The following is a 25,164-nucleotide window of genomic DNA, read 5'->3' as shown; positions in this document are numbered from 1 at the left end:
CAAAATTACGTCGATGGACCAGATTACTGTCTTTACTTTCTTTCAAGTTGTGATTGGTAACACACTGAAGGACTGCTTGTATTTAGTGAAAAAGTTCATATTATTTATGCTACCCAATGTTTATTATAGTTGGTTTTATTAATATGAAGCATTTTCCCTCTCCAAAGTCCTTTGGACACGTGCATGTGTGTGCAACCTGTTGGACAGACACATCATCACCACATTTTTTACCGAATCAAACAAAATGTTCTTGTATCTATTTTCTTCCAGAAAATTCTTGACTTTCCATTAAATGCAGAACATTTATTTGGTGATTTAAAAGAAACCCACCACTGACAGTCAGACTACCCAGAAATATCTCTGTCTTGCTGTTCCTGGCTTTCCATCTGCGGCGGTGTTTTGGTTGCATTCCCAGGTGGTTCACAGATGTCCACTGCCTGATTTACAGTCTGGTGCATGTGCAAAAGGAGAAAACCCACAAACATTTTTTGAGTTTATCTTTATTCAAACATGTAAAATGTTCATGTTTAGATGATCCAGTAAATGTTGTAAACAACACTTTGTCATGCATCTTCACAAAGGAGTTCAGGACAGGCCGTAATACAAAAGGATTTAAACCTACACTGCTTTTGGGGTTTGAATTCATAGAAAACTCCAAAGGAAAGAGGTGGTGATAGTTTTGATTATAATAAAACATGACTGAAAGTCAAAACAAGGACTGGCAAGGTGACATTAAAACAATAATACATGTTGCATTTTTACAAATGAACAGAGAACAGAGCTGCTCCCCTCTGCTGTGAAATGTCTACATTTTATCATTTTTAACATCTCTTACGGCTCTAAATACATCAAACAAAAACACATCGGGGAAACCAAAATCTCCAAGAGCTGAATCCAGAGCTTGCGCAAACTCATCGGGGTTCTTCTTGTCTTTGCCTGCTTCCACAATGGTGGTTGCTGCAAAGAAAAACAAACAAATAAGACTTCTTTCACATGTTAAGGTCAAGCTTAAAGATAACTCAACATCATTTTAATGCAGCAGCTGATGACAGTTACCAAAGTGTCCTCATGTTTACTTTGTTTGTTCATGAATTTCAATCAATTTTGGGGGTATTTCCAAACCTTTTAAATACAATACTAAAAACAGCATCTCTCGGGGGGCCCGATTCTGTTCATAGATGTTATGGACAGGACGTTTAGGCACAACCAAGGTGTTGAGGGGATCCATTTTGGTGGCCTGAGGAGTGAGTCTGCTTTTTGCAGATGATGTGGTCCTGTTGGCTTCATCAGAAGGTGACCTCCGGCTCTCGTTGGAGTGGTTCGCAGTCGAGTTTGAAGCAGCTGGGATGAGAATCGGTTCCTCTAAATCTTAGAACATGGTCTTGATTCGGAAAAGGCTAGAATGCCTTCTCTGGGTCAGAGATGAGGTCCTGCCCCAAGTGGAGGAGTTTAAGTATCTCAGGGTCTTGTTAACGAGTGAGGGAAAGCTGGAACGCGAGATCGATAGGGAGATTGGTGCTGCGTCTGCAGTGATATGGGTGAATTCCGGTCTGTTGTGGTGAAGAGAGAGCTGAGCCGAAAGGCAAAGCTCTCGATTTACTGATCGATCTACGTTCCTACCCTCACCTATGGCCACGAGCTTTGGGTAGTGACCGAAAGAACGAGATTGCGGATACAAGCGGCCGAAATGAGTTTTCTCTGCAGGCTGGCTGGGCTCTCCCTTAGAGATAGGGTGAGAAGCCCGGTCATTCGGGAGGGCCTTGGAGTAAACCCGCTGCTCCTCCACATCAAGAGGAGGCAGTTGAGGTGGATCGGGCATCTTGTTAGGATGCCTCCTGGATGCCTCCCTGGGGAATTTTCCGGGCACGTCCAACCGGGAGGAGACCTAAAGGAAGACCCAGGACACGCTGGAGAGTCTCTCGGCTGACCAGGGAACACCTTGGGATTCCCCCTGGAGGAGCTGGCCCACATGGCTGGGGAGAGGGAAGTCTGGGCCTCCATGCTTAGGCTGCTGCCCCCTGCAACCCAACCCCAGATAAGCGGCCAAAAATAGATGGATGAACGGATTAAAAACAGTAAGTGTTTTAAAGAGCAAGTCCCCCCACCACCACCACCCCCACCAGAATCTTACCCCACCCACATTTCCTGTTTGTTTCCTGCTTAGTCGTTAGTTATGGCTGATGCTGAGTTTTAACCTGATAAGAATGCAAAACTGGCAGTTTTAGGCAGAATGAAATAAGATGCACTAAAACACCAAATAATTACCACAAATGTCTACAGCACTGTTAGGCCCTCATTCATACAGTCTATCAGTAACAATAAAAAAGGCCTGATTTTGTGGTGACTTGCTCTTTTCTTTAACTTGATGAGCAGATTTGTAACTTCTGAGGTTCTTTTATGTTTTTACAGGACGAGGAAATTTAATTGATTGGACAAAAAAGAGTTTTAGAAGTTGTAGATACAATAGAACAGATTTAAGAACAGTTTTAGAAAACATAGGTTTTAATGGAGGTAAACAATGAAATACTTAAAAACCAGTTTCTAAATATGTTGCTTCATTTCTACTGTCATAACATTTTAATAGCTAATACTAAAGTCATTGTTGTTGCTAATTTAATTTAATAAAAACATGTTTATGAGCTGAAACAAGTGATGTATGACCTAGACCTTAAGGTGCATGTTTTAGGAGTTTTTCTGCTCCAAAACCCTCTATTGAATGCTTTAATCACTATTTCATGGCATTATCTTTAGAGGTTGGTTCAAACCAGATCTACAGTTAACAAAAAAGGATCTTAAATCAAAGGATTATTCATTTGAAACCTTTAAATTATAGGTGCTACCGATATAACCTGATCAACCAGCTTTTTATGTGAACACTTAGATCTTAAAGCTGAACAAAAGCCAGGCTAATTAATTAAGAAGGAACCTCAGTGTCCTAAACTTGAATCTGTGCTACAGAAAACAAATGCAACCGTTCCATGAATGATAAAAAAAAAAACACCACAAGAAATTCACATAAAATCTTGGTTTGTGTGTCAGAATCTGAGTGAACCAGAGTCTGAACGCTAACACGAAGAGTCAGGGCTTTTATAATAAAAATAAATATTATGATTATCTTAAGACACAGGTATAATCCAAAACGCCATACCCAGTTCCAGATCTCTGATGCCCATGTAGCTCTCCAACAAGTCGTCCACCTTCCTGGTGGCCTGTTCCTCAAACTCGTTCTGTTGGCAGCGAAACACAGAGAGTATATTTGAACTATCAAGTCAAAAGGTTTTCATTGTGACTGTGATTTTAAAGCACTCAACAACCTGGCACCTCCCTATCTCTCTGACCTGCTCACTCCCTGTGTACCCACGTGCACGTTGAGGTCGGCTGACCTCCTGCTGCTGTGCGCACCCCGGATGTGATACAAATCACGGGGTGAACGAGCATTTGTGCATGCTGCCCCAAAGCTGTGGAACTCGCTGCCCACTGGAGTTCGGCGGGCTCCGTCACTGGCGGTTTTTAAATCTCGTTTAAAGACCCACTTTATGATTTGGCTTTTAGACAGTGACTCGTTTTAGTGTTTTATTGTGTTATTGTTTTAATGTGTTCTTAGTATTTCTCATGTTTTTCTGGTATTTTTATCTTCTGTTTTAGTTCCTTAGATTGGTCGTGTTTTGTTTTAGCCTGTGCAGCGCTTTGGGCAGCCTCCATGCTGCGTTTTAAACGTGGTATATAAATAACCTATGGTATGGCATGGTATGGGATTACTCTGGAAGTGCTTCCCAATGTAAAGTCAATACAGCATTATACACCATGCATGGTATTTAGAAAACTAGAAGTAACTTTACTTTATACTCTATAACTGTTCACAGCATTGTGCAACTGGGGAAAAAAAACATTTACAAATTATATAAACTCCCTTTGGCTCAGTAAACCTTACTGCAGTAGTTATGAAACAGAAAATACTGAAAATACTTTAAAACAGATGTGCTGAAAATCGATCAGGGACACTCCTGTCTGCCACAATTTCATCTAGATCACAGCGAACGTCAGCTCTGTCAATGCACCAAGGGAAATATCTCCCTGAATCTATCCTCTGCAGGACTCTGGGTGCATCTGTGGCTGCTGGCAGGGTCATTTGGGTATGTAGATACCAGGTCAATACACCTTCCACCTTCAGGAAGACAAAAACTCCTCAACTGGATTTAGGAATGGCGAGTAGGTAGGAAGATACTCCACAAGCGTCCTGTCGTGTGCAGCCAACCACTACCCGACCACAGCCGAGTGTATGCTTACTACTTACTTTGTCAGATTGTCACCAGGAGCGTTTGGTTGTAACTAATAGTTCACACACACCTTTTCATTATTGTAAGATAAGGTTCACCTGAGAAAAGTTATTTACGGGCATTTTCATGGAAACACAATAAAAATATTTAGAAAATTGACGTACAAAATGTTTGACAACTTGTTGAACAATTTAGTTTCACGCAAGCAATGAAATTAAGTCATTAGTTGCATGAACAATGACTATTCAGCCTGTAAAAGTGTTGTTCGTTTTGACAGACATGATAAAAGCAAGTGAAAAGTGATCATTTTGCAGATAATTGTACTTACTCAGTTGCTTCATGTCCAAAAGCTTATGCTATTGGATGAAATGAACATGATACTGCCACTAGGTTGTGCTTAAACGATTACATGTTGTGGAGGTTGCACTAACTGTTGTGCAAAGTTTAATTCTGTTGTGAGAAATGCACCAAAGTGACTGAGAAAAACTGTAAAGTGAGACTAGGTGGTTTTGGCTTGCTTTTAGCGCCCCCTATAATGTCCGTTTGTAGAACCAAAACGAATACTTATCTCCTCACTGTGCCGTCGCCTTTTTGGCAGGGATGGGAATTGTGGCACCAACAAGTCATCTCCAAGCCGTATTTTTGTTCTGCTTAGCAACTGAACCCGGTTCATTCTCTGTGCTGATTTAAAATCATCTGGTTTAGTTGCTGAGCTGAAGAAAAACACGGCATGGAGATGACTTGCTGATGCCACAATTCACATCTCTGCTTTTTAGCGCATTAATCTAACAGCTGAAATGTCTCCCAGTCTTCCTTAGCGTCTACAGGAGCAGTTCATCACCAAATTAAACAAATCAGCTGTGTTCATGATCTAAAACATGCAGGAATGTGCTAGAACCAGACTGCAGTGCCAGATGTCAGTTTAATTTTTTCTAAGTCCAACAGACTGGACTGGTAACTCTGAAGTTGCAAGTGGAATATTCTTTGAGTGTTTTCAGTTATACTTTTACATTTTTTGCATCTTAAACCTTTGATGCATGAATTATGAAATCTTCAACCATGATTTTTTTCATCCATCTTTAGGTGTGAATAAAACAAATTTCAACAAATATTTTTGTAACATTTAATAATTTACAAATAATTTATTACATGTCCACCTCAGTGGACAGCGTGCGTTCTGAACATGAAATATGTTGGCTTTACTTACTGAAGTCCAAACGGAGGGGCTCAGATGCAATAAAGTATTCAACAGCTGTGCTTAATAGCAAAAATAAATAACGATTTTGAGTATCTGTCCACTGTAGTGACCATTATGCATCAAAGGGTTAGACGTGTGTGGAAAAAGGTGCATGTGTGTGTGTGTGTGTGTGAGAGAGAGAGAGAGAGAGAGAGAGAGAGAGAGAGAGAGAGAGAGTGTGTGTGTGTGTGTGTGTGTGTGTGTGTGTGTGTGTGTGTGAGTGAGTGTGTGTGTGTGTGTGTGTGTGTGTGTGTGTGTGTGTGTGTGTGTGTGTGTGTGTGTGTGTGTGTGTGTGTGTGTGTGTGTGTGTGTGTGTGTGTGTGTGTGTGTGTGTGTGTGTGTGCATTTGCGTGTGAGGAAGTCACAAGGGGTGTTATCCCTTTGGGACTCGAGGAACTCACCACTTCCTGTACTGTGGCAGCACCCTTAGCGCGAAGTCGAAGAGTCTCTCTTCCGTTCACCAACTTTCCCTCGTTGGACTTTGGCACCCTTGTCCTCATTCCAATCATGTCTGATCCCACACACAGAAGGATAATCATTAATCAAATGAAATCATTTGTTTGGTAAGCAGCAATGACATTGTTTCTTCATAGAATGCAGCTATGTGCTTTTGGAATGACTCTTCCTTTTTAAATTAACCTCTGTTTCTTTTCACTTGTGCCCTTTCTTTGTTTGTTCTTCCCAAGAATCAGTGATGCTTACTGCACATCGCAGTTATCTAAAGAATGCTGCAGAAAACACTCCATCATAAGCCCATATTTGGATTTTTACAGCTGTTTTCACTTTAGTTGTCTAACACCATCAGAGCTAAAGATGGCTTTTTAACAAAAAAATCCTTTTGGGATTAGAATGTCGTTGCAGTAGCTCAGGAGGTAGAGCAGGTTGTCCAGTAATCGTAAGGTTGAAGGTTTGATCCCGATTCTGAGCAGAGAGTTCTGCTGTTGTGTCCTTGGGCAAGACTCTTAACCCACCTTGCCTGCTGGTGGTGGTCGGAGGGACCGGTGGTGCCTGTACTCAGCAGGCTTCGCCTCTGTCAGTGAGCCTCAGAGCAGCTGTGGCTACATCGTAGCTCATCCCCACCAGCAAGTGAATGTGTGTGTGAAGGGGTGTGTGACTGATTGTGTTGTGAAGTGCCTTGGGGGGGTTGTAGAACCCTAAGAAGGTGCTATAGAAATACAGACCTTTTATCATTTTTATAAAAAATGTCAAGCAAGAATTTACCAGTAGATCTGCCATCACCCTCACAAACAGCAACAAGCTCAACAGGACTTTCTTATCAGAAGGATGCATCAAAGTAAACAGCCAGTGATGACTGCTGCATCCTCATCAGCTTGATGATTATCTGAGGAAAATTTTTTAAACCCACAAAAAATTGAATTTCTTGAATTTGAATGTCTTTAAAGGGGAGGTCAGAGGTCAGCATCAGTTGTGTCACACAGAATTTGGGACTGATACTTAAGTGTATTACAGTTCCTTGCATAATATCACCCATTTGCATTCATGACCATGATGGAAACTGTAAAATCTTGAAGACCATCAAGGTCAGAATCACATGCAAGCAAATGATTCAACCACATAAACACAAAATGAGGTGCAAAGCAGAGTTATACGCCTTATTTCCTACACCGATTCTAAACCAGAAGTGTTATTAGTTCAGTGGGTGTGATGTTTGAGTTTGGATTTTCAGAAACTGTCAAAATTGTAGATGCAAGCTGATGCACAGCTCTCTCACCAAGGCTGAACTGTTTTAATTAGAACTTTATTTTACCAGGTGAAAGACTGAGATGCTCAATCTCATTAGCAAGAGGGACCTGGTCTAGGAAGGCAGCATGAAAACAATACACAAAATCCCACATTACAACAAAAGCACAGAGACAAAACAGCAGCACTAACAGAGAATAGCAGTTTCCTTGCCTAACTTATTGAGCAAAGTTTCTGTTTCAGCATTTTGGTCAGGTTTCCTATATGTGATGGAAATGAAAGGTTCTGATCAATTTTTATGCCCAAGTATTTATATGATGCAACCATTTCAAAAGGAGCCCTATGAACATTTGAAATAATTGGAAGGTTGGCTGTGATTTTCTCACCATTAGAGAGTAACAAGCATTTTAATTTTTCTGCATTCAGCACTGATTTTACATTGATTAAATGAGACTAGCCACTGTAAAGTTAAATGTCGATTTCACTCATATTTTTAATGCATTTGCAGGGGACTCTACTAGAAATGAATGCCTTGTAAGTTGTACTCAGGGAGGGAATAAAAGCTCCGCTCTGCTTGTTTGAGGATGGAGAAATCAGCTGGAGAACGTGGCAGAACACGGCAGGATTTGAAGTTTTATTTCCTTGATAGCGTGGTACCACTGCTTTATACTGTGGTGCAAATTCCCAAATGTGCATTTAAGTTGTCCTTGTGACAATTTCTTGTGAACAAAATTCTGCAGAAACCCAAAGTGCAGATTCTAACTGGCAGCAAGCTTAAAACAATATGTACACAGCCCATAAGCTCAGTCACAATGTTCCTGTTTACTGTCCATTGGAATCGTTTTGTTTCTGGAAATGGGAGCTGGAGACATGAGTCTCTGGAGGCTAATGGAGATACAGATCAGACGCAGGAAGTCAGACACTTGACCATAAATGTGGTTTCCTGTCTGATAAGAAAGCACTTGGTTCAGAAGAGGAAATTTCATTCTGCTTTGCATGTCCTAAACACAGCGAAGACTCTCATTGTCCTGCTGACAGCCTTTCTCAGGGTGAGAAATAAAAGCAAAGCCATGAACCGGAATATCCATTTGTTCGGTCGGCCCACAGTCAGAACTGGTCTGTGTGAACAAATGTTGACAAGAATTGTTCCAGAGGGAGGCACAAAGAAGTGGATGTCCACTAATTAATAAACTACTGTTGAAATGTTTGATTTTTATCATCGTATTGATTAAATTAAGTGTTCTATTAAGCAGTTAAGTAGCAGGTTTTATCAGTTTTACTCGCAACTATTGCCATATCAATATTTTATTACATCCTTAAAAATTATATGAAGAGCCCTGCAATGGACTGGAAACCTGTGCAGGGTGTACCCCGCCTGTTTGCCCGAAAACCGCTGCATAGGCAACAGCGCCCCGCAACACTGTGTGGATAAGCGGGTTAAGAAAATGAATGGATACTGTATAAACAGATTAATGAGCCATACAATGTCCTCACTGTTTCTTCATGCCAGATAATATCTGTCTGTCTATCTATCTATCTATCTATCTATCTATCTATCTATCTATCTATCTATCTATCTATCTATCTATCTATCTATCTATCTATCATCTATCTATCTATCTATCTATCTATCTATCTATCTATCATCTATCTATCTATCTATCTATCTATCTATCTATCTATCTATCTATCTATCTTTCTATCTATCTATCTATCTATCTATCTATCTTTCTATCTATCTATCTATCATCTATCTGTCTGTCTGTCTGTCTGTCTCCATATGAGACTTTAACACGGTACTGTGTGTCTGATGACAGCAAAACTGAAACTTATTGCAATATTTTTTCAGTGATATTATATCGATATTCAAAAGCTGTGTATCTCATTTTTGGAAGAATTTACCTGCAAACGTTTGTGCACTTTCTTTTCCTTTGGTGCAATTCAAACACCACCCACTAGTTGGCAGCAGTGTACAATGGGTTTATTTTCCACCATTGAAATGTAAATCCCTCTGTTATGGATCAGATTGTCATGATCATGCCCTGACCTCTGTGTTTTCCTGTCTCTCTGCAGCAGCAGTCATCTGGCTGATTAATTTCACCTGTGGTGCTCCCTATTTAAGCACCTGGCTCCTGCTACTCAGTGCGAGATCGTCTGCTGCCCTGTCACAGTCCTTCGAGCGTTCTAACCTGTCTGCCTGCCCGTATATCACTGACCTCTGCCTGCCTAACCACTGAGCCCGTCTGCCTGTTGCCCGACCTCAGTCTGTCTGACCACGGAACCCGTCTATTGCCTCAGCTCCATCCTGAATCTGAGCACTCACCTTCATCAGCATTCCTCACCAGTGAGCACCGCTGCTGTTTTCAGAAGGTCACGCCACCCAGAACTGACTCCAGCTGGTCCTGATCACTTTAACAAGTCCTCTTTAAATCTTTCTCTGTGTTTGGCTGTTGTTGGATCCGGCTGATCGTCACTAGGTCCGACCGTGACAGTATGATCTCGCCATTTAGCATGGATCCGCAGCCAAGCACCAAATGGTGTACCAAGGCAGAGGGTTCTATCACGGCTCCGGAGCGCAGCGTTCATGAAATTGTTGAGGGAATGGCTAACCATAAATCCATTCACTCCTCCAGCAGCGCCGCTGAGTCTTCTCCCAGAGGACTTCCGGTTGACCCCATCCGAGAGCCCAAGTTACCACCTCCTGAGCGGTTTGCCGGAGACTCGGAACAATGTGGCGCAACAAGATGGCGCCTGTGCTTGGCTTAGCCGCAGTTACCAGCCACTTTTTCAAACTTTTATCCACTAACCTCCTCTTTTCCACCTTGCTCCTGTCTGAGATCCTCTTCAGTAGCGTCCCTGTTACCATCTCCTATGATCGCCAGACTCTTTTGTCCTTCCGTTACGAGTCAAGGTCTCTCGCAGACGTCCGGCAGGACTGCTCCATCCACTCCTTATTCCCCGAAAACCTTGGTCTCATATCTCGATTGATTTCGTCACGGGGCTACCAGAATCTCAAGGTAACATCGTCTTGATTGATTTTCCAAGATGGTTCATTTGGTTCCACTTGCCAGACTACCCACCGCTTCCAGGTTGGCAGAGGTTATGTCACAAGAGGTTTTCCGACTACACGGCTTGCCCAGCAATATTGTGTCAGACAGAGGGCCACAGTTTGTCTCCAGTTTCTGGAGGGAGTACTGTGCGCTATTGGGCATCGATGTCAGCTTGTCCTCAGGATTTCATCCCCAGACGGATGGTCAAACCGAACGTATGAACCAGGAGGTGGAGACTACAAATCCTCTGCAAGGTTGATCTTCACAGATGATCACAGAACTTACCCTGGGTGGAACTTGCCATCAACGGGTTACCATCTAGTGCCACAGGTATGTCCCCTTTCCATGTGGTCTATGGCTTTCAACCTCCTGTCTTCTCACTTCATCAGAGGGAGGCCCAGGTCCCTGCGGCTCACGTCTCAGCATGACGCTGCCTGAGAGTTTGGCGACAGGCTAGGGTGGCTCTCTGTAAAACTTCGGCCACCTACATCCGTAATGCCAACCGCCGACGTACCCAGGGTCCCAGACACCTGGTGGGGCAAAAGGTTTGGCTGGCCGCCAAGGACCTGCCCCTCATGGTGGTCAACAAGAAGCTGGCTCCCAGGTTCATCGGTCCGTTTCCCATCACCAAGATCATCAATCCAGTGGCTGTCCGGCTCCGTCTGCCCTCGGCTTTTAAGGTACACCCCTCCTTCCACGTCTGTAATCTGAAGCCCGTTGTTTCGTCCAGGTTGTGCCCACAGTCCAGACCCCCCCCCCCCTCCCGCCTGTCTCATTTATGGGGCACCTGCCTTCACTGTGCGTCGTCTGCTCCATTCCAGGAGGTGGTGTTGGGGGCTTCAGTACCTGGTGGACTGGCGGGGCTTTGGCCCGGATAAGCGGTCCTGGGTCTCGTCCTCCAGGATCCTGGATAGGGCCTTGATCGGGGAGTTTCATTGTCTTCACCCCGATCAGCCCGGACGGTCATCTGGAGCCTCCCATTGAAGGGGGGGCCATGTCATGATTATGCCCTGACCTCTGTGTTTTCCTGTCTCTCTGCAGCAGCAGTCATCTGGCTGATTAATTTCACCTGTGCTGCTCCCTATTTAAGCACCTGGCTCCTGCTACTCAGTGCGAGATCGTCTGCTGCCCTGTCACAGTCCTTCGAGCGTTTGAACCTGTCTGCCTGCCTGTTTATTATTGACCTCAGTCTGCCTAACCACTGAGCCCGTCTGCCTGTTGCCCGACCTCAGTCTGTCTGACCACGGAACCCGTCTATTGCCTCAGCTCCATCCTGAATCTGAGCACTCACCTTCATCAGCATTCCTCACCAGTGAGCACCGCTGCTGTTTTCAGAAGGCCACGCCACCCAGAACTGACTCCAGCGGGTCCCGATCACTTTAACAAGTCCTTTAATAAACTCTTTAAATCCTTCTCTGTGTTTGGCTGTTGTTGGATCCGGCTGATCGTCACTAGGTCTGACCGTGACATAGATACCTCATGTTACACATGTTAATTATCAGTTTTGGACTGTTTATTAAATATTTCTACAATGAAATAAAGTTTAAAAAAATCACTAATAACATATGGCTGAATGTATCGCAATACATCACGACACATTGTATCGTCTCCCCGTATCATGATACGTGCCAGAATTTCACCAGTACACACCCCTGATAATTTTATTTCAAACTTTAATGAACCTGTGAAAATTAAGTCTGAAATTGTAACCACTGTTTAAATCATTTCATTGAAATAACAAATCAAACTCAGATTATAGGCTGTTGTTGTCCCCAAAGAGCCCCTTCCCTTTTGAGCATCATTACTCATGTTATTGTCCATGTACTGAAGGGTTTACTGTAGCTGCTGGGATCAACAACCTTTAAAACGTTATTGGGAGGCAGCCAGTAACGCTTAAACCAATCCTCTCCTCTCATCCTGTTTGCTTTAGTATGCATGGGTAATTTCCTGGTTCCCAACACTAAACACTCAGTTAACACTCATTTCATCATTTGATCAGGAAGTGATTTAGACACGGTCATGATGTTAATGTTATTTCTGGTCCAAATGTGTACAAAAGTTATGAACCTTGTATGTAGATGAAACCACTGTGGTCAGACTAAGCTGTGGGGAGGATGAGATGGTCCACTGAGCAGAAGTATAGACACTGACTCTGGTTCTCAAAAAACAACCTCATCATGAATGTCCATAAGACTACAGAACATATTGCACTTCAGGAAAAGCCAGAGGGACCACACACCCCTTATCAACAGAGAACAGGTGGAAACTGTTACCAACACACCTTTCCGCAGACCTCAACATCGAGACTCTGATTACGAGGACTCAGCTATGCTTCCTCTCTGTCCTCAGAAAGAACAATCTGGACACAAAGCTGCTGCTGCTGGCTCTCTGCCACTCCTCTGTGGAGAGTCTACTGACATAGTATCTGTTTGTGTGGTGCTCTCTGTCCACCACAGAGCTGCAGCCTCAGGAGAACCAGGACCATGACCATGACCCACAAGCTGCAGGCCAGTCAGGTCAAAGCGCCAGACTGACCAGCAGCTTCTTCCCCAGGGCTATCAAAACTGCTAACACTTCGGACACGCATGCACGCACGCACGCACACACACACACACACAAACATCATATATACCAAGTATTGTTTCTCTTTGTTTTGTTTTTGTCTGATTTCATGCCCGTGGTTTAATCTTTGCTGTGCACAATTGCTTAGTCGGGAAACCCTTAATTTCATTGTTCCTCCAGGTATCATGACTATAAAGGACGATTATATTCTTATTAGCTTTGAAGTAGTTTTCACTTCTGATGAATCATATTCATTATAATTCTTAACTCACCAAAGGCCTTTTTGGGCTCCACAAGGCGTAGAGTGAATGGGATCCCCCTCTGCTGCTCTTTCAGCATCTTTGCCACCTCATAGTGTCGACATCCAACAATGCTCTGGTCGTTAATGGCCTCAATGTGGTCACCAACGCACACAGTCTTCAGCCGGTCTATGGTGCTGCCTTCTTTTATTCTCTGGAGGACAGAAAGTAGCATTTGCCCTCATCAATTTAGGAGACACGGATTTGTCAGTTTGGACGGTCTGCTCCATGTCAAAAACGCCACCTTTTACTCACCTTAATGAAAGCGTATCCAGCTCCATTGTCTGTGATGGTGAGACCTAAAGCGTCTTCTGTCTTTGTCACCTCCACTTCTTTTGTCTCTCCTCTGATATGAGCAAAGATGAAGTCCTCCAGTCCGATCTGTCCCCCCAGCAGCTTCTGCATGTCCACTTTATGAGAATTCAGGGTGCAAAACAGGATCTGAGGGGAAAACATTGACCAAAAGCTGCAGATGTAAAAATACCATAAACATTGATGCATGTTACTAACAATTTAGTAAATTACTGATTGTATCAAGATTATTCAAAAAACGATTTTGTTGTTGCTGGTAAATGTTGTAACATAGGAATATGGTAAATGACTAATATTAAAGGATGATTTGTTTGTCATGACATTGGAAATCCATTCATTTAGCAACATTTAAAGTTCTGCACTACAGACATTGTACAGTAGAGGGCAGTAGACCCAAACTAATAGCTTTATTTTATTTTATTTTTTTCCACAGGCTGAAGTTCAGTCTAACTGCAGAAAAAATGTATTTTATTTAAAATTTGAATGTTAAGACTTACAAATTAGAAGTTTTAGTTACACAGTGGATTCTAAAATGTGAGAATCTTTTTCTCAAGCATCTAGAAGTCTATGAGTGTGTCTACATCTCAAGAACAAACGGATGCATTTGAATCCCTTTTAACGTTCTCATCTCACCTAAACACTAACAACAACAAAGATTATCAGTCTCCAACTTCAAGGTCAATTACATTTCATAATCCATCAAGAAAATCCATGATAACTCTTATCTTAAGTGAGACTTTATCTGACTAGAGTCCAAGGTCGCCTCCTGCAGCTGACGGTACAGTAACCATGCTGCTGCCCCTTCAGGTCAAGGAAACTGCTGCACTTTTCAGCAGTCATACGAAATCACCTGAATACTCATGTAAGTGTCTAGATATCTGCATGCAGGTCAAGGTCCTTTAGAAAACTGGTTGAGTAACCTGGATCTCTGTTCAGCTTATATTTTAGTTAACTGCATTATTAAATTATTTATTGTTTTATGGGAAATCCAAATGGCCTCTAAATAAAAGCAAGACTGAAAGTGTTAGTCTTCCCTTCTGTATGACTGAACTTAAAGGTGCAACATTTAATAATGAAGAAAGGATATCATATTTGGGTACTGCAGTCCATTTTTCTAAACAAAAAGTCACATTGTCACTCCGTTCCATGAGTTTCATGGCTGTTCCCAGTTACTGGTGAGCATCAAAAGATTCTAGATGATGGGCGAAGACGAGTCATACACAGTTAGTCGACAAGTAGATAAATAAGTTGTCATATCTGGTGTTAGCACTCTTGAGTGTTTAATGGTAGGGAGCACTTACTACACTTATTACGGTAGAATGCCTCTAACATTAGAGGAGTTTGCCATCTTGCTGTTAGCTTGCTGTTAGCTTGCTGTTAGCTTGCTGTACAATTATCCAGACTTGTTTCTCTGTGATTTAAGCCAAACAAGTAAAACCTAGGGATGTAGATATTACTACTTTTGATCATCGAACACATTTTTGGGCAGATGATCAAAAAGTTATATCTGGTGTTTAGCGCAAAACTTCAAGATCTGTTTGAAGTAGCTAATGAGCTGTAGAGGACGACGGTCCTCAAAATTGGTCGCTAGTTCAGGAGTATCTACAATAACTTGATAAACATGCCTGGACTTCACACTGTTGAAGCAACAAAGGTGTAACTGGATCTCTTCTACATTGTACAGGTTAATGTTGAAGGATCGCCGTGACACCGTTTGTCTTTGGCGACGAACAGGTGCTCTGTTTATTCTGAAGATCACCATAAACATAAACAAAATAAACAACATTAGAGGCTGGGAAGACCTCAGGAGGGACAAATACATAAATAAATAACTTTTATACACTTGACATTGTTGACAAGCTCAGTAAACACAAAACAAATGACTGCCTGCTCCAATTACAGAACACATTTTGTGTAATTATATAAAATAAATAGTTACAAGGCCATACAAGTCATTAGAAGGCTATAACTTGTTTGTGTCTGGATATGTGAGGAAAATACATGACTTTTTAATGCTGTCACGAGACTTAGGCTTCCACAATATGGATGGATCATCCACTAGAACTCTCTTCATGGCTGTTAACCAATGCCTTCAGTGTATTTATCAGCTGGAAGCCTTTAAAATTTTACATTACGGTCCTTATTTTGCCTATTTGTGCAGCCTAAAGCACTGCATGCATTAACCATGGTGATAGATTAGATCAGGGGTTGGGAACCTTTTTGGCTGAGAGCCATGAAAGCCAAATATTTTGAAATGTATTTCCTTGAGAGCCATATATGTTTATTTTTTTTCTTCCTTAAACACTGAATACAACTAAATGCGTGCAATTTGAAATAAGACCAACATTTTCTCATTACCTCTAGCTCATTGATGCCAAAAGTGCCCTTTTTCCTCACTTAAGTATGAAAAGGGGGTTTTACCTTTTCTGACTGCAGATCCCAATGCGGCGTAAAACTGACGCGATGGGATGTCCGCAGCCGGGGCACCAAACAAGCTCATTGTACCGCACCCGAACCTTATCCTCTTGTTATTTAACCTTCCCCTCAAACCCCCCTTTTTGTGCATAAGTGACGAAAAAGGGCACTTTTGGCATCAGGGGTTTGGCGCAGAGGGTGGCTGACCAAGCGTCTGTTTTTGACGTGCTGGGAGTGAGAATGTGTTGCTTAAACAGGTGAGGTAGAAAATGGATGGATGTTAAAATGCACGAGAAAGTTTTTTAAGTTTAACACTGTGGTTTCTGTGAATTATCTGAAAGACATGTGCAGTCATCAAAAGAGCCACAGGCGGCTCGCGACCCATAGGTTCCCTACCCCTGGATTAGATAGACCCACTTGTAAACCAGATGGTTCATCTCGAGTGGTTTATCCTCTCAAAATATAAGTTAATAAATAAATAAAATAAAAATATTGCCACAATTTAGCTCAGTTTATTGAAGCTGGGGACATGGATTTAGGCGCATGACATCACATGTCAAGGGGTCTATAGTTCTGAATGACCCATTAAAGGTGTGAAACACTGGGGGGAAAAAGCAGTTTTTAAGAAATATTTCTGATCTTAATAACTTACTGAGTTTTTCATGCAGGCTGAACATGAAAATAGTCTCCTACACCTATTTCCTGCTTTAGCTTCTGCTGGAAAATAGACGGTGAAATGCTAGGATTAGAAAAGCCTGACAGTTCTACATCACAGTCACTTAACATTAATGGAGTCACCCATCTTGACTCACTTTGGGGAAAGCTGTTGTTTGTTTAATATCCAGGAAACAGCAGAAAACATCTAAGCTAGCAGAAGCTAACCATTAGCGTTAGCAACTCCACCACAAAGCAGAATTTTTTCAGGCTTGTGTTATTTGTGGAAATAGTGGTCAGTGGTAGTGTCACATTGTTGCTACCCAGTCTTAGAAAATATGTCAAAATATCAGGAAATAAGAGTGCAAATGTGTTTGTTTGCTGAGGATTGCTGTAAAGACACTGACACTAGTCAGTGACTCGATGATATTTGCTGGGTTCCTTATTAAGGAATCTTTTTACAGATTGGCTTAATGAACTGAACTGTATTGGAATGTTTTCTATGTGAAGTGACAGATGACTCTTGTGATTTGGTGCTATATAAAAAAACAGAAAAGAATTGTCATCTGATGCTTTTCTCTGATGTGGCTCCCTTCTACTTCCTGAAGCAGGCGCATGTGGCTTTTTCTTCCCTAGAGTACGACTTACAAGGCATTCATACTAAAGAACACTGCAAATGTATTGATTAAACAAGTGTTTCACATTTTTAAAGGAAGAAAATGTCGCAATTAACTCATTATTCACGTCACACATTTCACTATTTTTTCAATTTGTTGGTTATTGAAAAAGTAGTTAGAGATATTTTTTAGAGCAGACTATTTACTTTTATTTCGTCGTTAGCATTGTTAGCTCAACTTTAGCCTCTAGGCTGCTTCACTAGAGTAAAACGAAAGGATGCCGTGGCTTCTTAGGGGTACAAGAAATAACATCTCTCCCATTTACTGGCTTTAGTTCTTCAAACAGCCCAGGAGCTTTTTTCCTGCCGGTGTCAAATTACAAACGCCAGCACTGCAGCATTAGCTTAGCGCAGACTTGGCAATCCCAGATAGCAAAAATCATTTGGCCCGGAGCCTACATAACATCTGGGCCGGATCCGCAAAACGAACCAGGGCCGGTGTGCTTTGCACACGGGGCCAAAACCAGTGCAAATCCGTTTTTCTGAATCGGGGCCAAAACTGGACCGGCACTGGCTCGGATGAAGATCCTTACTATGTGAGCCGGCCCCACTCTGGCCCAGATCTGGACCACATCTAGCCTGACTCAGGCCCAGGTCTGTTCCTGCCATAGGTTCACGGTAAACAGCTACTGCATCCCTCTTTAGCTTTTTATTTTGAAGGGATAAAACTTGCCAGCTGAGAAGGAAATGTGTTTCAACTATCGGTTTCAAAGCAGCCTTCCTTCAGTCATGATTGAGAAACTGATTTGTGATTGTTTCTCTGCAAAATTCTTACATATTGTTCCTTTTATCTGTCCACCAATAATAAATGCTGATATGACCAGCTTTTGCTCGATCTGTTGTAACTTCTGGTTATCTTTGCTCGCAATACGTGTGTACTCTGTACTGAACATCAAGCAATTAGGACGAAGCTGATAGAAAGGTTTCACAGAATGTGAACAACCATTTCTAGCTGAAGTTTTTGTTCACACTGGGAAAAAAAAAGCTCCTGGGAGTAACACTGCTCAAGTAAATTTTGAGAAACAAAGCCATGAGGTGGCAGATTTATATGTATTTTTTGATGCAAGTACTTATTTTTTACTATTATTTACTAAAATCATCACTATTATAACAGCTTGTCATGCAAGAAAAAGAAGTGAATCAAACACGTTTCCTTCTTTACAAGATGTTCATACACACAGATAGGAAAAGCCTTCATATTGGCCTTCAGAAGTGGTAAGTGTCTGATAAGCCTTTTGCTGTCGACAGAAATACCAATCTTTAGCTTACTGAGTGAAAAGAAGATAATTGTCCAAACATCAACAAGGTTCACCTCCAGTTCTTCGATCCCTACAGGTTTCTGTGAGTAAATCACAGGAAAGGTTCGGTTTAGCAGTCTGAATAAAATCAGGCTGCAGGTTTTTCCACCTGGTCAGATCTTGTTTTTAAAGGCTCTAGTCTTGTGAGCAGCTGCTTGCTGCCACCTGATCATACACAATAGATCAGATCCTCTTAATAGTTTTACTATTTCCTTTAAACCACAAACCAGAACATGAAACCTGAACTAGCCTTCAATAAGAACAGACTAAAAACTGAACATAATCTATTGTTGTGTTTTTGTCTTGAGTTGAGGTCAGATCCAATTGTTTTTACCTGCGTAGAAAACCTTATCTATTTAGTTGTTTCCGTTACGGATCAATGACTGGAGGGGTTCAAAGTCTGACAGATGATAGTAAATGCAAACTATCATCAGTGGTTCCTCGTGGAAACAAACCTGAAGTGGAAACTCAACAACTGACAGGAATACAGGAATGACAAAGAACCAGATCATTTTATATTGTGAGGAGTCTTGGTGAGTGTTGATTTTATGTTACCTCTGACGGGGAGATGTTGAACACTTCTGCAATCTTGGCATACAGCTCCTTGACGTTGGTGAATCCATGGATGCGGCCTGTTGAGCTCCCATGAGCCAGCTGGGTGTGAAAAATGAGCCTAGGCCTCGGGTATTCCGGTGGCCCTGCTGGTGGCGGTGAAGGGGGAGGAAGCGGAGGCGCTGTAGGCTCTGCACACCCCTGACTCTGGTTCCGGGACTCAACCCCTGCTGCCTTGGAGTCCTGTGGGCTCATAACCTCATCGTTCTGCATCAGTCCCAGCTCAGGTTTGGTCCTCCTCTGAGAGCCCTGCTGTTTGATCTGCTCGGATAGAAAAATGAAATACTGTCCTTCCCTCTTGCTTAGCTGATTGAACACCCAACTAACCGCCCAAAACTCTTGACTGAAGAAAGCAGATAAATTAGTGATGAGCGTAATTTGGTACCATTCGCTGAAAGAGGACAGCCAGGCCCTGCCAGGTGGAAACCCAACACCCGTTAAGTTTAGGATTGTGTGTTACACCTGAGCCTTTTGTGGCTCACGGAGAGAGAACACAAATAAAGCACCAGGTGCAAGTTTTTTTCATACCTGACATCATCAAACCTCTAATCCTCCATATCAGGAGAGCTGCATGACATGTCCCACACACACACACACACATAACCCTGAATGTGTGAAAAGCTCTGTAATGTATGGAAATGTTCAGCAAGTCTGCAAAGGGACTCCTACACCAGGGAGCCACGGACAATGTCCCAGTGTTCCCGGTAAGATGATCTGACCGGGTAGGCAGTGAGATGTGGCCGTCTGCTGGCCTTGCTGAAAGAAAACGGTTGTTGTTGGGCCAAATGATTGGTGATGTGCTGACCTTTTACCCTGAGCTAAAAAACACACAACATGATGGCACACACACGCAAACACTCAAAATGGTACTGCTTGGATCACATCAGCTTTGGCTTACATCACTGAAATGTTTTGGGGAACAAAAATGAAAACTGGAGAAGCTAAAGCAGACAAAAGGCAGAGATGAGCCCAAGGGAGGGGAGGGTTTCCTCTCATCATCAACACATCAGTTGTTGCCTTGTTTTAAAAGCACCGACCCGACCCCCCCCCCCCCCCCCCCCCTCCCAAAAAAATCTGATGACATTAAACATTCCTGTCACAGTAGTTGTTTGTCCTTCACATGTTTATGTCACCCCATGTGATCCACAGCCCTTGCACATGAGTGGAATTTCCATGTCAGGACAGGAAACAGCAACACTAATTCTGCCATTTCAACGTGAAATTTCCTCAAAAATCCAATTTTAAACCTGCCAGCTGGGAATGTGTCATCGATCTTTCTGTGGCTCACATTTCAAATCCCAGCATCACACATTTTCAGTGTTAAATTATTTTGTATACTTTAAACATAGATTGTGTTGACCGATGCGCTGATTTAGCCATCGTGTGCAATCAAGGATAAACGTGTGCTGTGTTTTTAAAGGTGTGGAACACTTGTTTAATCAATGTATTTGCTGTGGTCTCAAGTAGAAAATAATACCTTTCAGTATATATTGAGCTAAACGAACACTCAGTTTGTGTGCACCAGTAGTACAACCTGTGTTGTTCTTTTTCTACTTGCTTTATAAGCATAATCATGCATCTGTGATACAAAGGGGCATGAATGCAGCTGTGTGTGCATCACAGGTGCAAAGGAGTCGCTCGTCCACCAAGATTCTCTAAGCAAACCATGCACCTTCTTTTTCTCCTTAATCTTTACCTTACATAAATTAAACAAGGTCAAAGCAGCATCAGCTCATGTGTTATCTCCACACTGCTGTTTCATTCTGAAACAGTGTTTACAGCCTCAGACGTTTTCTGTGGTCAAAGCTGACATAATCCTGAAGGCATAAGAAGTCATTTTTGACATTCTGACCAGATCAAGACAAAACAAAGAGAATTTAGTTTATAGAAGTCTCTGAAAGTGTGAAAACCATTGAGTAACACATATCAGCACTAATTGATAGCTGTAACTTATTCCTGAAGTTTTAAGTTTATAGCAAGCAATGTGTTATCAGTAGATTCCTACAATGAAGCTAAAAAGGGTGTGATGACAGCAGATAAATGAAAGAGAATAAAAGTATTTCTGGTGTTTGTAAAAGCTTACATCAAATATCTCGTTGCTATAAGCATTTCTTCTTATCGAAGTCATTTACAAATATTGACAAGGCTATGGTTGAATGAATGTGGTTCAGTCTGTCAATATTAGCAGAAAATGTGGCCTTACAGGACATCGCTTTGCATAAAAATGATGGTTGACACTATTTGAATTGCACATCCTGCAGTAGGAGTATTGTAGAATTAGCCGTTTGAAGCCCCAGTGTTGCTATTTCTTAATGTGTCATGTAGTCTAAAAAATGCATTGGAAACATTTAACCTACATCGGAGCAAAAATATCCCTAAAATCTTAATGTTTGCTGTCATTTAGGTATTTGATGTGTTTTTGGATTATTGAAGCAAATGTAATATTGGAAACTTTCTGTAATGGTTTTCAGATTTTTAGTGACACAACATTTACATTTACCATACACACATTATACATCAACCTCTTCAGCTTCTCCGCTCTCTAAAAATTTCAAAACATCACAGATCGGAGGTAAAGGTTTTGAAACATTTTAGTTTATTTGGCACAACTTGTGAAGTAGAAATGTGTAGGTTTATTTCTGCTGTGAAATTGGTATTTTTAACATGGGGGTCAATGAGGATTTGCTCGCTTCTGACACCAGCTCCCAGCGGATGAGGGTGGAACTGCAATTTTTGTTACTTCCTGTTTTGCTTCATTTCCAGACCCAAATTATGAGCGCTTGGTAGTGAACCTACGCTGTCCTCACAGCACATATGTGAAGCTGGACAGCTAACAAACCAATAAAACCAAATAAGAATGTTCACACAAGGCAGACTTTTCTTATCTGAAGATCTATACAAAGGTTTTATCACCATAGCTGCAATGTAAAGAAAAAGAAAAATCGCATACCAACTAGTACACACATCTTAGCATCACTGGTAGGTAGTGTGATTCATTCAGCTGCTGTTGAGACAAAATAAATGTGGCATGTTTCATCTTACTAACCTAAATTTAAGTAGTTGTCATTTTACACAGAAAAGGTTTAATTGAATATCCACTTTTTTGAGCTTTTTAATATGTAATATAGTTGTTTCTTCAAGAAAAATAACACCAAAACATGTTTTGGCTGCATTCATGCATTTTCCTCTTTCAGCTGCAATTTTTCAATTTTATTCTGAATTTCCTGAAACGGCTTAATGTATAAATTGTAGGTCACTCCAACTTCCTGCTCCCAACATCAGGCCTCCCCAGAAGCTAGCCTCTGGTCTGAAACCTGTCCCCCCTGGCCAGCTTAGGATATGTAGCATATGTGACAAGTGACATGTAATAGACTTTTAGTCTAGTGGTGAGTGCGCTCAGGCAGATACCTTAACCACTGGACTACTGAGCCAAAATATAACCAACTTGCCTAAAACGCTGTTTTAGCCACGTTTTGTCAGAGTGAACATGGGTGGGGTTTCACTGAAACAAAGCATTTTATTTCTGGGTGTAAATTCAGGCTGACAAAAATCACTCATATTTAAGATTTATTACATTTCAATAGTGCCAACAGTAATATTTTATCATATCCTGTGTCTACCTTTGTTCTCAAAGGTTGAAATGTAAGCATGATAAAAGAACTGTGATGTTAACCTAAAATGTTTTAGTTTTCTTTTTTTATAGGAGAGGGACAACGCGTATGTTGTTTTTTATCTTTAGTGGAAATTAGGAGTCAGAGAATATTGGTATGTCAGATATCAGTAAAAAAAAAAAGCCTAAATTGAGCATCCCCTTTGTAAAAGTTAGTATTTGTGGCCTCATCCACCTTGGCCTGTGATCATGAAAGGCTGTGTTGGTTTATCGGCCAAGAGAGGAATTACAGGGTAAGTCACACCCTGGGTGGAGTCTTAAGCCTGATTTATACTTCTCCATCTGAGTCGGTGCGGTGACACGCCACACCATTAAGCATCAGCGCAAGAGCTCTCCGACAGGCTCACATGGGGTGACGGAGACATGCCCAAAATTTTAAACATCCGTCGAAAGGGACAGAGACCACAAGCTTGTGATTGGCCAGGACATCGCTTCCTGTAAATTTGTCACCAGCACCGCCGATGCCCTGTTAAAAAAAGATATTTAGCTGCAGACCCAGAACAGATTGAACAACGCATCCCAGAAAAAGTCTGAAAATATGAACGTTTATTCACTCGTGACTGAAGGAGTACAAAATATGGAGCAAACAACGACGGAAATGACAGGAAACGTGGGTTTAAAGGTGGCGACCGCATGAAGAGGTGAAGGAGCATGAAAGACAGATTAGTCCGTGTTAAAAAGTCTCTGAAATATATAAACACATTAGTAAATACACTATCGTGGACCGGATACATGAGTGTTATGGCGGCAGGATACCACAAAAAAGCGCTATAACCCCTGTTGTCCTGGCAGGGGAATTACTTTGCATGTGTTGCATGTGAGTTTGCAGCGGAGACTCTGCCAGTGTTTACTGGCCTGCAGCGCAACTCACTAGTAAACCGTTCCTCTGTCGTTAGGGTGTCTGCTGATGCCTCCAGTGTGGAGTAGGGGTTAGACGTTCATCTATACAGTTTATCAGTAAAAAAAAAGTTGATTTAGATGTTACTTGTATTTTAAGTATAGCAACTCTACAACATGACAGAACATGTTCAAGCTTGAGTTATTTGTAGAGATAAAACATCAGAAAGAAGAGCAAATGGAGGCAGCAGAAGAGTTGTGTTCCAGTCAGCCAATCAGGGGCCAGATGTTTGCATATCATGAATACAAATGAGTTAAACTCCACCCCACCCCCACTCCTCTCACTAACTTCAACTCCCTGAAACAGGAGGGTTTTTACCCACAAAAAATGACTCAGTAGTAGGGCTGGGCAATATGGCCTAAAATCAATGTCGCGATATATTGAGGATTTCACCTCGATAACGATAAATGGACGATAACTACAGGTATGTGCGGGCACAAGAGTTGTGCACTAGATGGGGCTGTCGCATGTATTACGTTGAGTCACATTTTTACGTGACTCAAGGTGGTACAGCTTCTTAAAGGGACATGAACGTTGCCAACCTACACACATCTTTTCATTTTTCAATTATCAAATTTGTTGAAATGGGAAAATTTTTCTCGATAAGAGTCACAAATTTTGATAACAATACATTTTCTATTTATTGTCCAGCCCTACTCAGTAGGCATTCCTTTGTATGAGAAACTACATCAAACATATTCAAAGTACAAGTGTATGCCTACTGCACACTTATGATTAAGTCAATCACAACCAGCCAACGCACACTATGGGGTTTTGAGTGTATATTATGGTGGGTGGGTATGCTTTTTTTGCATGACAAGAGAGCCCATTTTTGCTCACGCTTCATCTACGCCGCTTCATTAAATTACATACTTCCCCATAAGGTGCCATATCCTTTTTGGTAACTGCTTCGCTTCCTGGCATTGAGGGCGGTGGGGAAGGCCATCGGCTGGCTTGTGCAGGCCAGATTGTGAGAGGGTGGTGTGTTTTTGCAACAATACAATGCCTCTTATGTTCCTGTTGGCATGGTGGCGCCTGCACTGCCTGATGAGGAAGAAGAAATGGCTCTCACTGCTGATATTTGAGTGTTGCTGGGTTTTTAAATTTTGTTCAACAGAAAATTGTGTTTTATCAGAATTTTTCATCACTACCTCACCAACAGGCCACAGTACATAAAGATGCACAACTGTACATCTGAGGTGGTTGTGTGTGGTGCTGGAGCTCCACAGTGTATGATGCTCCCTCCTTTTCTCTTCACCTTCTACACCTCGGATTTCCTCTATCACCAGCAGCTGTCACTTCCAGAAGTTCTCTGATGATAGTGTCGGGGGGAATGACCAGGAATATAGGTCAGTCATCATGGACTTTGTGGACTGGTGTGAGCGAAACCACCTTCGCTTGAACACCAGTAAAACAAAGGAAATGTCACTTGACTTCCACAGAAAGACTCCTCCTCACTCACCGGTAAACTTCCAGGGACATTGAGGTGGTAGATACCTGGGT

At 42.0% G+C, this 25,164-nt stretch overlaps 1 protein-coding gene across 1 annotated transcript; it reads right to left on the bottom strand.

Annotated features, from left to right (window-relative positions):
* Positions 1–5: 5 nt before the first annotated feature.
* On the bottom strand, positions 6–19,505 carry gipc3 (GIPC PDZ domain containing family, member 3). Its single transcript, XM_015970760.3, has 6 exons — positions 19,037–19,505; positions 13,382–13,567; positions 13,100–13,280; positions 5,916–6,025; positions 3,149–3,227; positions 6–957 (listed from the first exon to the last, which is right to left on the bottom strand). Exons 1-6 carry the CDS (start codon positions 19,304–19,306, stop codon positions 806–808), a joined length of 978 nt encoding a protein of 325 aa, XP_015826246.1. The 5' UTR covers positions 19,307–19,505; the 3' UTR covers positions 6–805.
* Between the last annotated feature and the right edge of the window lie 5,659 nt (positions 19,506–25,164).

Source organism: Nothobranchius furzeri, chromosome 8 (assembly GCF_043380555.1).
Source record: "Nothobranchius furzeri strain GRZ-AD chromosome 8, NfurGRZ-RIMD1, whole genome shotgun sequence".
NCBI lineage: Eukaryota > Metazoa > Chordata > Actinopteri > Cyprinodontiformes > Nothobranchiidae > Nothobranchius > Nothobranchius furzeri.
Note: the sequence above shows the minus strand (reverse complement) of the source record. Positions and strands in the feature narration are given on the sequence as shown.